The sequence below is a fragment of the Eptatretus burgeri genome, chromosome 8 (assembly GCF_056783735.1).
Source record: "Eptatretus burgeri isolate ZD-2024b chromosome 8, Ebu_testis_v1, whole genome shotgun sequence".
Classification (NCBI taxonomy): domain Eukaryota; kingdom Metazoa; phylum Chordata; class Myxini; order Myxiniformes; family Myxinidae; genus Eptatretus; species Eptatretus burgeri.
The window spans coordinates 2,805,147-2,823,182 of record NC_140968.1 but is presented as its reverse complement, the minus strand read 5'-3'; the positions used below and the strand labels follow the sequence as shown (position 1 = coordinate 2,823,182).

The 18,036-nt window shown below is 44.3% G+C and overlaps 1 protein-coding gene across 5 annotated transcripts in view; it reads right to left on the bottom strand.

Annotated features, from left to right (window-relative positions):
• Positions 1-15,579, bottom strand: part of LOC147020927 (protein RUFY3-like) — a 77,092-nt gene extending 61,513 nt beyond the window's left edge. For all 5 annotated transcript variants that reach the window (XM_085890600.1, XM_085890603.1, XM_085890601.1 and 2 more), the window contains exon 1: positions 15,499-15,579. In XM_085890600.1, coding sequence (XP_085746726.1) covers positions 15,499-15,547 — 49 coding nt within the window. In that variant the 5' untranslated portion in view covers positions 15,548-15,579. The remainder of the gene's footprint in view (positions 1-15,498) is intronic.
• Between the last annotated feature and the right edge of the window lie 2,457 nt (positions 15,580-18,036).

Below are 18,036 nucleotides of genomic sequence, written 5' to 3'. Positions count from 1 at the left end.
TGGTGTGGGCAGTTTCTAATACTGCTAACTACCCATATGGCTGTGAAGTGTAAAGGAAGAGCAACATGGATCCATGCCACACACTGCAAGCTAGCACACGGCCAAAAGGAACCCGAGGAGAACACTGCTTCCTGATAACTTTGATTATTCTTTTCATTGCAGGATTATTTGTGCTACTGAGTGCAGTTTGTACTATGTGGACTTGGTCTGTGAAGCCGATAAGTACAATTTGTGATCCACGATATTTGCATGTTCTTTGGCCATGGTCCTGTCACATTGCCCACCAAACTAAGCACATGGCACCCAGAGACTGAAGAAGCTTAACGGGCAGAGTGGATTCGCCACGTGGAATAAACACTTATCTGGCTCTTTCTCGTAAACACGCGAAGGCTTTTAATAAAACCAATTGCTGGATCTGTACTAAAATACCTCATTCAGCATTTACTGGAATACCTCTGTTGGCAATACCATTCAATTTAAGTAATTGGTGTGGGTACTGGGCAAAGGAAAAGAAATGGGATAAACAAGATAATAACCTTGACGACCACATTGTTACCAATGGAAATGGAAATTGCCTATGACAACAAAATTTCAGTAACTGGTTTTGGCCAAATTTTAATTCAAGTAAAATGCCTCCATATTTTATGGTTGAACGGGCGACAGAAAAACCGGAACTATGCTTGGTGCAAGAGGCATGGGGAGAGAGAAGGCAAGCTTTCAGAAAAATTCTGAATGCAGTAATTATGTCTATAAAAATCACACGATGGGGCCACAAGTGGCTTTAAATAATACCTGTTTTGTACGTTGAAATCGAGCATACCCATGGCTCCCAGTAAACTGGACTGGGTCTTGTTTCTTGTCATTCATTTTGCCGCATATGCGCCTGCTAAGTAAGTCACCTTTTGACCGTTTGAAACAGGGTAAACGGAGTTTTACGTCAACTGAACTGTTCTTCATCTATCTATAATTCCAGCAGTGTGTGTGTGTGTGTGTGTGTGTGTGTGTGTGTGTGTGTCTCTGACCGCTGTTTCTCGACAACCGCTGGTCCGATCTAATTGAAACTTGCCAGATATATTGCTGGCGACCTGAGGATGTGCCTTTTCAAGGTTTGATATTAATCGGACAAGTGCTTCCCAAGTTATGGCCATTAATTTACCAAACCAATGACAAGACATGTTGTTGCGTGGGCATGGCCGATGGGGAAGGGAAGCTCAGCCGCGTCCCCCATTACAGGTTACAACATATGGGCTTCCGGATAATAATAACTTCGTGAATTCTAATCATTTCTCGATTTCTTATGAGCATTTATAGATAAACACAATGCCGCAAGTTATGATCGTTTTCATATGAGACAGTGCATAAATTTCGGTGACATCAGAGTGCTGGTGTGCTCCGACCCAGGAAGTAATTTTTTTTCTCTTCTCTTCCCTTTTTGTTTTTCCTTGCGATGACATTGCGAAAAGGCAAAATACATTGGTGCTAATTGAATAATTGGCCATTAAAACCTAAATTGCGAATCATCGTAACTGTGATATGCGAACCTCCGCGCCACGCACGTATGGGCACGCGAGAGCGAAGAAACGGCCTGTGTGGTTGTTGTTTGTTGCTCGCGGTTGGAATATTTATTTATTCTTTTTTTTGTTTGTTTTTTTACGGGCACGTACTCGTGATTCTAATTCCTCACTATGGCGTCAGACAAACGTCTGTGGGTTTGGCAGAGTTAGCTGCTCCGCTTGAATCATTAGCAAATAAAACTGCCCTAGGCATGGTTGACATCAACTCGGAGGTGGTCGCCCTGCGCGGTCGCAATGCATAACCGAGTTGCCCTTGACCTCATCCTCGCAGCACAAGGAGGGACGTGTGCTGTAATTAACTCTGAGTGTTGTACTTGTATCCCTGATAACTCGGAGCAGATCACAAACATAGTTGACTAGATTAAGCAGGAAGAAACCAAATTTCACAATTATTTTACGAAAGATGGGCTTTATTCTTGGTTTGAAGGGATTTTTGGAGGCTGGGGGACTACCCTGTTACACTAAATCTCTGTGGGATTATTATGGATTATCATTGTTATGGTGCTTGATAGATGTACAACAATTATATTGCCTGCATTGATTGTTTCTTGTCTAAAGTGGAATACTGCTACAAAAGTAATGGTGGCCCAAGCACCACCTTCCTATTTAGGTTTTGAAATTGAGTCCTATGACTCTTATGAGATAGAACCTGAACTTGGAAATCCATAAGTCAACGTAAATGAGTGTGTTCAATGTTTACGGGAATTGTCATTCCACTTTTGCCCATCTGCTCTGTTCCCGAAATAGGTGTGTTGAAAATCAGCCGTGCAGCCCACAGTGGTAGCCTTGTCTTTATCGGCCTATGGGCCAACTGGAGCCTCGACCAGGTCCAGAAGCTGTACAACCACATGAAGCCACCTGGCTTGCAGGACAGGAAAGGCTGTAGGGACTGAGCTCTAGGATGTGAGCAAGGGGGTGTGACTACCCAAGAAGATGGGCACACTCGAGCGCAAGGAAAATGTATTTCCAAGTGACAGAATCGTAAACCTTAAGTTGTGTCGCCTTTTTAGGCAACAAGGTGGGAGTTGTTTGGGAATATTCCTCTTCTAGAAAAGAGACCTTTGCTGTCTGTCTGACTGGGTTAAAGTGATGTACTCTCTCTGCCTCTTCATAATCATTTATTAAATTGTTAAACCTATGACCTACTGTCTTGTCCTGTATTCCTTTGCGCACTTCTGGACGTTTGTTTAATTCCCTCCAACTCCAAGGTGACCTTTCTGATAACACTGTTCCTTTGATATTAATTCTGTTATTTGCTATCCATTTCTGTGTTCTTTGTCCTATATGCTATCAAAACCCTCTCTACTCTCCCAATGTGTGTATGTATGTATATATATATATATATATATATATATATATATATATATATATATATATATATATATATATATATATATATATATATATATATATATATATATATATGAGAAGTTCATTGTGGTGTGCGAGGGTGGAATAAACTGGTGGATGCTGACATCTGAGTGTTTGAACTCACAAGTTAAAATAAAATTGTTCTCTGAAGGAAAGTACTCTTTTTGTGGACAGTGATAAATTGATGTCTGTCAGATTGGAGAAACAGGATTTTACAATCGAGTCGGTTAAACGGTTAACAGAAAAAGTAGTTAATATAAAGTAGAATTCCACATCAACCCCAAGACACGACAATGCATATACTGTATATGTATATATATATATATAAATATATATATATATATATATATATATATATATATATCACGTTGGGAATAAAGACCACAACCGTACATGTGGAGATCGTGTCTGCAGGAGGGGCTCGAGTGGAGAAGAGCGGAGTCCAAAGGTGGGGGGGGAGAGATGAGCAGCAGGCAGGACCAGGCAAGAGGCCGTTCGTTGAGAAGCAAGGGGTGGTTCGACGTCGTGTCAGCAGAGACAAGTGGCAGGAACACTCACTCTCAATGACTCCTTCTCTCCTTCAATTCTCCTTACTCCTTCTTCAATACTCAAAAACCTCTCTCAATTCTCCTTCCAACCAACTTGCAATTCTCTTCCCAACCAACTTGCAATTCCCTTCCCAAATACACCAACTACGCAGAAGTCTGCGCTTTTTAGAACCTGGAGGTCGGGGAGGAGCCTTGCCGAAACCTGATGTCATTGTCCGAGCCGAGCATGCCGATTGGACCGGCCCTTCACGTGGTCCGTCTTTTTGGGCAGGGTTTCAGCCAGAGGCCGGCCTGACCCGCCCACGTCCGACCCTGGGAAGATGGTTGGCGGTGCAGCTTATCCCGTGTATCCAGCCGAACGTCGGGATTTTGCCTCTGAAAACGAGTCGCTGGGTCGACGGTGGTACGCTGGAGCCAGCGAAACGAGGGTAGCAAGCGAGATGAAGGCACCATGGATCGTCATGCTGTGGTAAGCGAGACGAGGGTAGCAAGCGAGCCAAATTTACCTCAGCAGTGAAAAGAGGAAGAGTGGGAAGTGGAATGGAGGGGAAAAATGATTTGATAACCTAACTAATAGCCCATCGCAATGCACCCCCTTGCTTTCCCACTAAACAAAAGGTAGAGACCTAACTACATGTATATTAATAAAATATCTGACTCAGGACAACTATCTGTTGTATGCATGCGGTTTCGAGAACCGCAACAATATCATTCTCTTTGAGCACCGCCCTCCTTCTCCCCTCATCTTTCTTTCTTTTTTTTTTCTCTCCCCCCCCTCCTCTCTCACTCTGTCCCCTCCTCAGTCCCCCTCCTAATAAAGTGCAAATATTGCTGTGCACGTGTGTGTGTGTGTGTGTGTGTGTGTGTGTGTGTGTGTGTGTGTGTGTGTGTGTGTGTGTGTGTGTTCATGAGTGTTTGTGAACATTAAGCATAACATATTCTCTTTGCTAACTCTCCCTCATCCAATGTGTGTCAGTCAGTCAGTTAGTATCTCCTCCATAACTCCAAAAAAATGAAACCTTGCAGCCAAAAACTTTTCACGCATACTAAGGGACTCCAAGGGAGTGTCTGAATGAAAAGTGGGTGTTTGGGTAAATTTAAACACCCCTTGTGAAGATAATTCAAGGGCTTATTAATTTTAAAACAAAAACAGGCTTCCCCTTGGTCAGCCTGTGTTCACCTTGCAGGGGTCTTAATCCGCCATTTTGTTTCGGCCAAATCACAAACATGGAACAGGCTGAACATTATAGTTTCTGTAGAATGGACTTTCATACCTACAAATCACTGTATACATCGCTGCTCGTTGATTGCTGATCTTCAGACCTACAAATCGCTGTATATATCGCTAATCTCTTTTTTTAACATTGGTTGTCGTTTTTGAAAACAGACAATGTTAAGGTGATAAAGCAAACAAAGTGCATATATAAACGTGTGTTCCGTTGTCTCAGTTAAATCTGACAAAAGTTTAAAATGCAACCTTCGCCTCAGAGTTCCAGTTCCAGAGTGGGTCCACAGGGTAGCTGTCATTGACTGCTGGCTGTGAAGGATCTCAGTGACTGGGTTTTTGCCCTGAGCTTCCTGTGTGCCTTGTGTTGGTTTTGCATGCTTTTTATTTCCCCATCTTGTCTGCTTGTTTCTACTACTAGAATCAGACTACTACTATATCAGACTACTAGAATTGTTTAAGCGATTCTTCACCATTGAGAGATCGGGCCAAAAATGATATTTAGCACGATATCTCAAAAAGTTGTGGACGGATTCTGACGAAACTTGGTGGACACTTTGGGTGTGTAACAAGGAAGAATTGATTTGATTTTGGTGAAGATCCAAATCCGGATCTGATAATTTTTTCAGTGATTCTTCACCATTGAGAGATAGGGTGAGGAGGAGGAGGAGGAGGAGGAGATTGGGACCATACTCTGTGCAGAGCGTTGGTGCTGCCTAAGCAGTCTCCTTGGCTATTGGGCACAATCCTGGACGGGTCACCACTCCGACACAGTATACCAGCATGCTGGCACTCATTTTGCCGACTTCGGAGGGATGACAGGCCGAGTTAACCCCACCTGGTATTAATTCAACAGCTGAGTGGGATTTGAACTCAGGACCCTAGGATCCAAAGCCCACCACCATAACCATTAAGACAACACCAGGCATGATAGGGTGAAACTGATACATCATACGATATCTCAAAACGTTGTGGACAGATTCGGATGAATCTTGTGGATAGGTTGGGTGTGCGGCAAGGACAAATTGCTTCGATTTTGGTGAAAATCCGAATCTGGATCTGGATACGATAATGATTTAATTTTAAAAATGATTCTTCACCATTGAGAGGAGGAGAGGAAGAGATTGGGACCATACTCTGTACAGAGCATTGGTGCTGCTTGAGCAGTCTCCTTGGCTATTGGGCACAGTCCTGGATGAGTCGCCACTCCGACACAGTATACCAGCATGCTGGCACTCATTTTGCCGACTTCGGAAGGATGACAGGCAGAGTTAACCCCACCTGGTATTAATTCAACAGCTGATCGGGATTTGAACTCAGGACCCCAGGATCCAAAGCCCGCCAAGGGTGGGTGGGGGAATAGGGTTTTCCTTCTCCCTTCCCTTTGTTCAGTTGGAGTTAGGTATCCATTGTCTTGGAGTTGGGGGGAGGGTTTTGGAGTTCTTTTTGGGGGAACTTTGGCTTATTGTTTCATTTTTTGATCTACTTATTGAATTCATCATCGCAGGTAATAGAATCCATCATCGCAGATAACATAAAATCATTCCTTTTCTCCAACAACCTCATTTCAGATCATCAATTCCGATGCAGACCTGGTCACTACCTTGGACATGCTGCTTCCACTCTTCCAACAATGGCAGAGGTCCTCAATATTAGACATGAGATCAGGGCTGTCTCTCTGGACATATCTCAAGCTTTTGATACAGTCTGGCATCCTGCCTTGCTCTCCAAACTGTCTGCCTATGGAATCCAAGGCCAACTCCACTCTTGGATTACTGACGTCCTCGCCTCTCGTAGTCAGTGTGCGGCTCTCAACAGAACCCTTTCATCTCCTCTCTCTGTCAAGCCTGGAGTACCCCAAGTCAGTGTTATAGGCCCAATCTTATTCCTAATCTTCATCAATGTTCTCACTGACTCTCTGCAAAATCTTCCTTAACTCTTTGCTGATGACTCCACTCTTTGCCATGACATTTCTCATTCTTCTGACAGACAGGCAGCAGCTTCTCTGCTCTCCTCAGACCTTGACAAAATCACAAACTGGTTAAACACAATTTTGCTTATGTATCCATATTGTCTAACTTTTGCATTCTCCCTTACCCCTCATTGTTACCTGCATCCCGTGTTTGTTCCTCTCCGTTGACTTTCTCCCTCTGCCCTGCTGTTGGTGTTTCCCCTTTCTCCTGCTATTCCCTTTGTTATGTGTTCTACCCTCTTCCATGAGCGCAGACCATGCTAAATAATAATAATAATAATAATAATAATAATAATAATGATAATAATAAATAACAACCTGTTATTTTGTTTTGTCAGCCCACATTGTAACCTGCAACTGGGTAACCATGTAAACCGATACTGTGCTGTTCATGGTCGGGTCGTCGGCGACTAAACCGGCAACCCCACCTGGGAAACCGGGTTCAGTCGGGTGTGTGTGGACACCCAGCAGGATTAAAAATAAGACCTGTCAAAGGGCGGAGGAGCTCAGAGAAGAGCCAACGGCCATTACACTCCCTTCTAGGATTACAGGCTGGTGGTAAGCAAGGGCATGCTCACCGTAAAAATTTAGGCTCAATTAACTTCATCATGGCAGGACAACTTCAACATGGGCAGCAACCAGCCAGTAGGTTGCCGTGGGCGGTACCGGCCTACGTCAAGAAGAATGGTGCAAACCTTCAAGCAAGATCGCGATGGCATGTCCTTCCCTATGATGGTTCTCACGGACCCGGTGTGCATTCAAGCTTGAGGTTTGGGAGATGGAACATTGGTTCAATGGTGGGAAGAAGTATGGAGGTAGGAATGGAACTGAGAAAGAGGAAAGTGGATGTGTGTTGTGTGCAAGAAACAAGATGGAAAGGAGGCGGAGCAAGATTCGTTGGTGCGATGGGGGTCAGGTATAAGTTTTTGTGGTCAGGTGGTGTTGGAGCTGCAGGAGTGGGAGTTTTAATAAAAGAGGAACTGAGTGGTAATGTTATTGATATAAAAATAATTAGTGACAGGATTCTAGTGGTGGTAATGGGACATGGTAAGCAATTAATTTGTGACAAGTGGATATGCGCCGCAGGTGGGACGAGAGGAAGTTGAAAAAGGAAAGTTTTATGAAGATCTGAGAGCAGAAGTGGAGAGCATGGGGCCAAAATAATTTTTAATTGTCACTTGTGACTTCAACGGTCAAGTGGGTAAAGATGCGGATGGCTATGAAGGTGTTCATGGCGGTTTTAGTATTGGGAGGAGAAATCATGAAGGAAGAAGTTCATTAGAATTTTGCGCAGAGGCAGATCTGGTTGTTATGAACAGTTGGTTCAAGAATGAGAAAAAGGCAACATTTAGGTCCGGTGGAGCAGAAACACAGATCGATTTTATGTTCGTAGGAAAAAGTTGGAGAAAGAAAATTCGAAATGTGAAAGTTATTCCTGGGGAACTCCAGCACAGCTTGGTGGTAATGAATGTGGACAAAATAGATGAGGTAAAGAAAAATAAACAGCAACAGAGTAAGCGTACAAAGACCTGGAAGCTGAAAGATGGAGAAGTAAAAAGAAAATTTGCTGAAAGGATGGATATTCTCTGGAAGGAAAAGGAAGAAGATGGAGATATCTGGACAAAGTACAGGAATTGTGCTCAACAAGCAGCAAATGAAGTTTGTGGTGTTGGTAAAGGAAAACCACGTCATGGTGAAACCTGGTGGTGGAACGAAGAGGTGAAGGTGGCCATTGGAAGAAAGAAAGAAAGCTTCAAGAAGATGCAGAAACAGAACACGGAAGAAAACAAAGCAAGATACCAGAGAGATAAGAAGAAGGTGGTGGCAGAAGCCATGAAGAAAGAAGCTGAAAAAGAGCTGGAACAGTTACAGATGAACAGACAAGGAATTTTTCAGAAACTGAAGATAATGAAGAAGGAATCTCATGACATCACTGAAAGCAACTGTATAAAGGATAAAAATGGGAGGATTTTCTTTGTTGATTAAGATAGAAGAAGAATCTGGAAGGAGCATATGGAATCCATCCTGAATCAGGAAAATCAGTGGGATGGTTTAGTGGAAGCTAAAAGAACGGAGGGCCCAGTGAAAGAAATCTCAAAGGAAGAAATAACGAAAGCTTTGGAAAGTATGAAGAATGGAAAAGCAGGTGGTCCATCAAGCATTACGAAGGAGCATTTTACATCGTCTCCTCATGGATTAGAAGTATTACATCAGGTTGCAAATGAGATAATGCAAGGAAAGAGCATGCCAGAGGATGGGAAACAAAGCACCTTGGTCATCTATAAAGGTAAAGGGAGTGTAATGGAATGTGGATCGTATCATGGAGTGAAACTACTGCAACATGGCATTAAACTTGTGGAAAGAGTGTTGGAGAAACGGCTCAGGGAGGTGGTGAAGATTGATGAGATGCAATATGGTTTCATGCCAGGAAAAGGTACGGTTGATGCGATCTTCATAGTCAGACGCATGTAGGAGTGCTATCAAGAAAAGAAAAATAAATTATTCATGTGTTTTGTGGACCTGGAAAAGGCGTTTGACAGAGTCCCCAGGAAAGTCATCGAATGGGCGCTATGCAAAATAAATGTTCCTGAGGCTTTGGTGGAGGTTGTAATGAAACTTTATGAAGATGTGACGACACGAGTTCAAGTTGGAAGTGGTTTCTCTGAACAATTCAATGTGGCTGTGGGCGTTCATCAGGGATTGGTGCTTTCGCCGCTCCTGTTTGTGACGGTACTCGACGTATTGTCAGAGTCGGAAAGAAAAGGTGTGTTGTTTGAATTACTTTATGCGGATGATTTAGTCTTGATTACAGAATCAATGGAGGAGTTGGAATCACAGGTCAACAAATGGAAAAGGGCGTTTGAAGGCAAAGGTTTGAAAATCAAGGCAAAGGTTTGAAGAAACAGGGGTTATTGAATTGGCCAAGAAAGATCCATGTGGAGTTTGTGGTGAAAGAGTGGGAAGTAATGCCATCAGATGCAGTTCTTGTCACAAATGGATTCATGGTAGATGTACAAATGTGAAAAGAGTGACACAAAGAATGGATGGTAGTTTTGAATGTAAAGCCTGCATCAGAAGAAAAAATTTAAGTCACCAAGATCAGGATCCGGATTCGGAGCAAAGATTGAAAGATCTTGAGAGAGTAAGTAGATTTTGTTATCTGGGTGACAACATCAACAGTAGTGGAGGCAGCGAGCTTGCAGTTACAAGAAGAACGAGATTGGGTTGGATTAAGTTCAACGAGCTTGCATTAGTGTTATGTGGTAAAAGACTGCCTTTGAAGCTGAAAGGGAAGATCTACACCACCTGTGTGAGAGCAGTAACGGTTTATGGGTCAGAGGCATGGACTGTAAGATCGGTAGAAGAACAGAAAGAGCAATGATTAGAAAGATGTGTGGAGTGCAGTTGGTAGACAGAAAGAACACGAAGGAGTTGATGGAAAGGATTGGTCTGAAAGATACAATAGTGGAGGTGGTAAGAATGAGTGGCTTGAGATGGTTGGGTCACGTGCTAAGAAAGAGAGATGATGAGGGAGTTAAGAGAGTATGGAATTTGGAAGTGGAGGGGAAAAGGGGAAGAGGAAGGCCAAAGTTGAGCTGGAAGGAGTTGGTTATGAAAGCAAGTCAGAAATTGGGATTGGGAGTGGAAGACACAGAAGATAGAAGAAAGTGGAGGGCTGGAGTTATGTCATGGAAGGAGTGAAAGTCAGCAACCCCCCATAAGGGGGCTAATACTGACAAATAAATGATGATGTGATGATGAACAAGGCCCCGATATTCGCAGCATTTTTCAGGAACGTATCTCCCACGAGTAGTGGGGTTTGATAATAAATAACATTTCAAAATAGACCACAAGCACACAAACAAGAAGAAACTATTCAACAATTACTGTAGGTCGATAAATTACAAAGAAGTGTACTGGGTACACAAATATCAGAAAAACTAGATAATATTAATTACATTTGAGAATTATTAAAAAGTTGAAAACATTCAATAACTATATTAAACATGTAAAATGTATGGCAGTGCAGAGCAGATTGGAGACGATGAGGGCTTCTGGTAAAACAATCATTTGAGGGAGAATGTCTTTACAGTCCAATACTGTACCCAAAATGACACTTTTTAGCGTAAATGTAATTAATTGTGATATTAGATATGCATCGCTATTATGTCCACATAGACACAGTCAACCTATCGTCATGGTAACATGGTACAACGACTGAAGAACAATCTTCGTGTCTTTGCCAGTAACGAGTCCCCAGTTAACGTAAGGAATCCCGAGGTCAATACACAAAATGTTATAATGAGTCCCAATTGAAAACGTTAGACCTTCATAGCAGGGTCTATTGGAACACCAATCAACAACGACCACAAAATCTGACAGAACTCATGGATGCACGAAGCAAGGAATGGCAGGTAACTCCAAATCAAATTTGTGAAAACCACCTTTCAGCAGATGTTACAGTTCAGATCCAGGCTGTGATTCAGGCCTTACAAACGGTTACATGGGTTTATGAAGAGAAGGTTATGACATCTGAGTCTTTCAAAAATGGCAAAGATGGCCATGTGCTCAAGTGAGCTGTCTTGTTTGGATTCAATCCCCGGTACTTGAACTTGGCTGAAGAAAACTGCCGTTCTGATGTGGTGCAGAATGGGGTGCTGCATCTTTGCAGCACACAGTCCTTTGAATTAGGACATAAAACCAACTGTCCCATCTGTATTTAAGTTATAAACATTAAAGATGCCATGGTCTAAAAAAAAATAGGCCATTGTGTGCCAGTACCCTGGCTCGGTTGCAAAATTGGGAAGAAAGCTTTGAAGTGTGCCGTATGCACACTCACATCTGAGGTGTCTAGCCTGGGTTTGAATCGTAACCCAGCGATAAACTGTCACCCTGGTGTTTCGCATGCAGGGTGATGAATGGATCGCTGCACCATCTTTCAGAAGGACTTCAGGCCGGTTTTTGGTCCAAGGACCTATATGCCAGCACTGGTCGATGTTAAAGATCTCTCCGTGTCTTCCATGGAGAAGAGGTGAGTTATCGCCAGCACTGTGAACAAATTCCAAATTCCTGGCCAAAAATTACCTTCAATCGAATGTCAAGTCAGGCCAGGCGGTTCCTGAAATACTTGGACCAAAAACATTCAGCAGCCATCCCAAGAAGGTCAGAGCCATTAAACTACTACTACTACTACTGGTAGTAGTAGTGGTAGTACTAGTAGTAGGTCTGGTTAAATTGCCTGCCAATGATTAAATTTAATAAGTTGGTTACAAAGCGGATTAGATGTTGTCAGGTCAAGTCAATGGTACGAATGGGATTACTATGTAGAAGGTAAGCAACCAGGTCGATTAAGTTTATGATAGGTCAATATGGCACAGGTATGATGGGCAAAACGGATATATTTTTATTGTATTTTATTAGACAGTTATACAATATGTATAAAATCTCCGCCATTTTGTTCGCTCCATCGAGCCTCTTTTGTAAGGCATCTCATTTCGTTTTTCATGTTCACTAAGATGGTTTAAGATTCAGTTGCAAAAAAACGGGAAAAAATTGGATGAAAATTTGCGATGGGAAAAAAAAACAATTGGATGAAAAAAAATTTATTTGGATGACCCTCAGATCTTAAGCCAGCCACCTCAACCGTTAAGCCAATATTCCATTCCATTGGGACCATACTGCATACAGAGTGTCGGTGCTGCCAAAGCAAGCTCCTGGGCTATTGGGCACAATCCTGGACAGGTCACCACTCTAACACAGGATAGTCGAGTGGCTCAATCATCCCAATAAGCTGGTACTCATTTTACCGACCTCAGAAGGATGACAGGCTGAGTCAACCACATCTAGTATTAAGTCAACAGCCAAGTGGGGTTTGAACTCGGTACCCTAGGATCCCAAGCCCGTCACCATAACCATTAAGCCAACACCAGGCTTGATTCAAGCCAAGTATGCACGAGTGTATATACTGGACTTTATTTTTCACATTTTATCCTTCCATGAACAATTCTCAGTTAATTTGTTGTCCGTTGCTGGGAAACCCCCACGTAATGAGAAAATTCGTAGCAGGCAGTGGGACAAGATGTTCGATTCCGTTTGCCAGGTACGAGCTATCTGGTAAGACTCTTTTTAGCACTGGATCAATGTTGGTATTACGTCATTGCTGATAGTAGACCACGTGCTGAGTACCTTGTCATTACCCTTCAAAATGGCATGGATGAATGCAGATTAAGTGGTAAAACTTCTCCTGAACACTGATCATGATGATCATGATTATTACATCGATTTATGTTCACAGGGTGGAGGAGAGCTCAGAGAGTCGGGGTGCAGTGCCCCCTGTAAGCTAGAGCAGTAATTTAGAATTTGGCCAGTGTACCGGAGATGTCTCGCCTTGTCACAGACACCGTGGGATCTTCAACATCCAACTACTTACGCCGGCAGATGCGGCGCCCAGTTTAACGCCCATCCGAGGGACGGCGCACGCACTGATGGATCGCTCTGCCTGTGAAACAGCGACACAAAGGTTTATCGCTGGGTCGGGATTTGAGTCTACACTGGTCAGCTCAGAGGTGAGTCGTGTACCTTTAGGGTCGAGGCTATCCTCCCAGCCTTGAGTCCCCATGGCCGACTTGGTGAAACAAAATGGCAAGTCATTGCAAAGTTGCTCAACTTCAAGAGAAAGGGGAATTTAAGTACAATTCGATGTGATGCCAATGCAAGCTGCATGGAAAATGTAAGGATCAGGGTTGTTCGACCCAGAATCCATAACACCGAAAACATATGGAGGCTTTATTCATGTGCACAGCAAGGTTTGCAAATAGAGATAAGTTATTATCCCAAAGGAAATGCAATTAATGTTTGTTTTTCACAAAAACGATCCACAGCGTTAAGAAAGCACATCGGTGAGATGGGAATTTGACGGTAAAAGGCAAGTGGGTACTAATGGTGGAGATGCCTGTGGGTCGGCATCTCAAGTAGATGGGGATGGGCCAGGCATCTGACTGGGGGATGGCCGGACGGAGGCCCCTGGAGTACCGGTGGAAAGTAGACGCAGTGACGCGCTGCTCTGGCGCATGCTCCCATACCTGACCTGGCCCAACCTGTGGGTGGAACTCTTACTTATTCCTGGTTTTCCTCCTGAGAACCAGAACGAAACGACATATACAAAGATCTCGACATGCCATAGAGTATTGGGAAACGTAATGGGGATCCTTTACGATCAGGAATCTGAACAGGTTCATTGCGAACCATAATGGGGATCCTTTATGATCAGGAATCCGAACAGGGTCGTTGGGAACGTAATAGGGATCCTTTTGGATCAGGAATCCAAATAGGGTCATTGGGAACTGTAATGGGGATCCATTAGGATCAGGAAACCGAACAGGGTCATTGTGAACCGTAATGGGGATCCTTTAGGATCAGGAATCCGAACAGGGTCATTGTGAACTGTAATGGGGATCCTTTCAGATCAGGAATCAGAACAGGGTCATTGTGAACCGTAATAAGGATCTTTTAGGGTCAGGAATCCGAACAGGGTCATTGTGAACCGTAATGAGGATTTTTTTTTAAGGATCAGGAATCCGAACAGGGTCATTGTGAACCGTAATGAGGATCTTTTAGGATCAGGAATCCGAACAGGGTCATTGTGAACCGTAATGAGGATCTTTTAGGATCAGGAATCCAAATAGGGTCATTGTGAACCGTAATGAGGATCCTTCAGGATCAGGAATCTGAACAGGGTCATTGTGAACCGTAATGAGGATCCTTTATGATCAGGAATCCGAACAGGGTCGTTGGGAACGTAATAGGGATCCTTTTGGATCAGGAATCCAAATAGGGTCATTGGGAACTGTAATGGGGATCCATTAGGATCAGGAAACCGAACAGGGTCATTGTGAACCGTAATGGGGATCCTTTAGGATCAGGAATCCGAACAGGGTCATTGTGAACTGTTAATGGGATCCTTTCAGATCAGGAATCAGAACAGGGTCATTGTGAACCGTAATAAGGATCTTTTAGGGTCAGGAATCCGAACAGGGTCATTGTGAACCGTAATGAGGATTTTTTTTAAGGATCAGGAATCCGAACAGGGTCATTGTGAACCGTAATGAGGATCTTTTAGGATCAGGAATCCGAACAGGGTCATTGTGAACCGTAATGAGGATCTTTTAGGATCAGGAATCCGAACAGGGTCATTGTGAACCGTAATGAGGATCCTTCAGGATCAGGAATCCGAACAGGGTCATTGTGAACCGTAATGAGGATCCTTCAGGATCAGGAATCCGAACAGGGTCATTGTGAACCGTAATAGAGTCCTTTATGACCTGGAACGACAGATTAAGCAAAGTCCACTGTCCCTATAAAAAAAATTCTCAAGTCTGATGAAAATCTCATCAGATCTCATGAGAAAGCACACGAGGCCGTTTTCTGAGGGACGATCATCGCGAAGGGAAATGATCAAAGTCCATGAAGGAAGATTCTGGAATCGTCGTGAAAGACGAAACATCGACCACCAACGGACCGGTCATCAGGATTCCGAGGACAAATTTCCATCCAAACGATCGGCGGCTCCGCTCCGCTGGGCGGCCGACACGTCCGTCCTCTCTGCGCTCATGTTGGAACATCATCAGAAAGACGACATCAATGCATCAGCGGCAGGGAACGGCTCCTCGATTCAACGGCCCTTTTAAACCACGAACCGCGTCCAGCGAGGACACAATACGATTGTCGATATCTACAAACAATGATAATATTAAAACACCATTCAAGACCCCAATAAGCACCTTCCGCACAACCTGTCGTCCCATTTACCTTCAGCTTGGTTGCAGGCTCTGCCGGTGGACGCGCCCGATAGCGCCATGACGTCAGCACGCACAGACAAACGGGCGAATACTCTTCTTCATCTTATTTTTGTAAAAAAAATAATAATAATAATAATAAAAACCATCTTCAATCGATTTGTACAAAACTCCTCCATCGTGTTAGTATCGTGTACCTATTTGAAGGCCCGAGAGGTAGAGGTACTCGCCTCTGAGCTCTCCAGCCTGCGTTGGAATCTTGCTCCAGCTGTATACTGCCGTCCTGGTGCTTCACAGGCACGGTGATGATCATCGATGTGGATGTCCATGTCCTCCCTCGGATGGACGTTCTCCTGAACGTCCCGTCTGTCGACATTAGTTGGTGGACGTTAAAGACCTCCCTACTGTGTCCTTCGCGAAGAGTGGGCGAGCTATCGTCCAAACCGCTGTATTTTTTTATGCATGGTCAAGGCTCATGGAAGAGTCAAAGCTAGTGGAATCCTGGATTTTGGGAGTTTCACTCGAAATGGGCTGCTGGAAGACCACATGTGTCCTGCAGAAACCTTGGGGCGGGAAGGTGGGGTCGAAGACAGAGAGACCACCGACCTGTCTGCGAGTATGAAGGTTAATTGCGTTGCACTCTCGGTTTCACTCAGAGCCGAAGCCGTGAGTTACTTATACCTTCCACCGCAAAATGGTGGTGGAACATTGGACGGCGGAGGTTGGATTTGTCAAAAAAGAGGGCAAAATATCCTGGTTGTGAAATGAAATTTCAATCTCATGCCTGTTCTCCAATCATTTCAAATGGGAATCAATGTTGAACTTTTCAATGCAGTGTGGGAAGCGGCTGCCGTAAACAGGAGCCAGACGAATGTACGGGCAGACATCACGGTTCACAATACTGTATATGCGAGGTCCGTCTGAAAAGTGACGGGACTGACTTCACAGAAATTTTATTCCCAAAAAGACATTGAAATTACAGCTTGTCCCCTTCAAAACAGTTTCCCTCCAGTCTCACACACTTGTCCATCCTCTTCTTCCACGCTTCGATGCACCCCCGGAATGTTTCTTCTGGAATCCTCCAGAGCTCCGTCGTCACGGCCCTTTTGATGGCCTCCACATCAGGAAATCGGGTCCCCTTGATCACCCCCTTGAGCTTGGGGAATAGGGAAAAATTCACAAGGAGCCAAGTCTGGCGAATACGGGGGTTACTCCAGAGTTGGCACGTTCCTCTCCGCCAGAAACTGTCGGATGCTCAGGGAACTGTGAGAAGGGGCGTTGTCATGGTGGAGCACCCAGGCGTTGTTCTCCCACAGATCTCTCCTCTTGTCCCGGACTGATCTCATGAGGCGCCGGAGGATCTTGTACACATATTGATTCACTGTTTGACCCTGTGGTACAAACTCGAAGTGGACGATGCCCTTGATGTCAAAAAATGCTATGAGTATCACCGAGACCTTCGACTTCGACATCCTTGCTTTCTTTGGTCTTGGTGATGCCGGACTTTTCTACTGACGACTCTGCCGTTTGGTCTCGGGATCGTATTCGAATATCCACGATTCGTCGCCAGTAATGACTCTCCTGAGCAGGTCTGGATCGTCCTCAAGATGCTCGATAATGTCTTGACAGACAGTGACTCTTTGCTGTTTCTGGTCCTCAGACAACAACTTGGGGACCATCTTTGCGCACACCTTGCGCATTTTGAGATTTTTAGTGATGATGCTCCAGACAGTGTCCTTGTTGATGGAAAGTTCCTCAGCAATCATCCGCACCGTGAGTCGATGATCTGCGCGCATCATCTGCTGCACACGCTCGATGTTGTCCGCCGTTCTGCTTGTTGAAGGTCTTCCAGACCGTGGATCGTCTTCAACCTCCTCCCGTCCCTCTTTGAACCTCTTGTGCCATTCAAATGTACGTGCACGTGACCGTTTCTTCCCCGTAGACTTGCTGAAGCATTGCGAAGGATCCAGAAGGTGTTTTGCCAAGCTTGGCAAGAAACTTCAGATTGCCTCTCTGCTCATGACTCATAGCGCGACGACTCAGACTAGACAACATGTAAAGCACGACCTGTAAAAAAAATCACACAATGAGCAGTCAACCATCACCAATCATATATATTGCTGGAATGTTGCGAAAGACTGTGACGCAACCCGTTCATTCAAGTTGTGTAAGTGCAGCACACAGCAGGCTCAGTCCCGTTACTTTTTAGACGGACGTTGTAATAGACCAGGCAGGACCCGTGGAAATTTCATGTAATGCAAAATGTGACTTCAAGACCTCAACTCTCCCCTCTCCCTCCTCCACTCCTCCCTCTCACTCTGTCCCTCTCCCCCCTTACTCTCTCTCTAACTCCCCTCTTCGCCCTCCTCCATCCCTCCCCATCTCTACTCTCCCCTTCCTCCCTTTCAAAGGGAGCCTATACAGTATTTCAAAAAATTTAAAGTAGTTATGATCTTTTCCTCTTTTCTCTCCCCCCTCTACCTCTCTTCCTCTTTTCTCTCCTCTCCCACCACGCCCTCCCTCTCTGAACAAAAGAGCTTTCAAAGGGGTC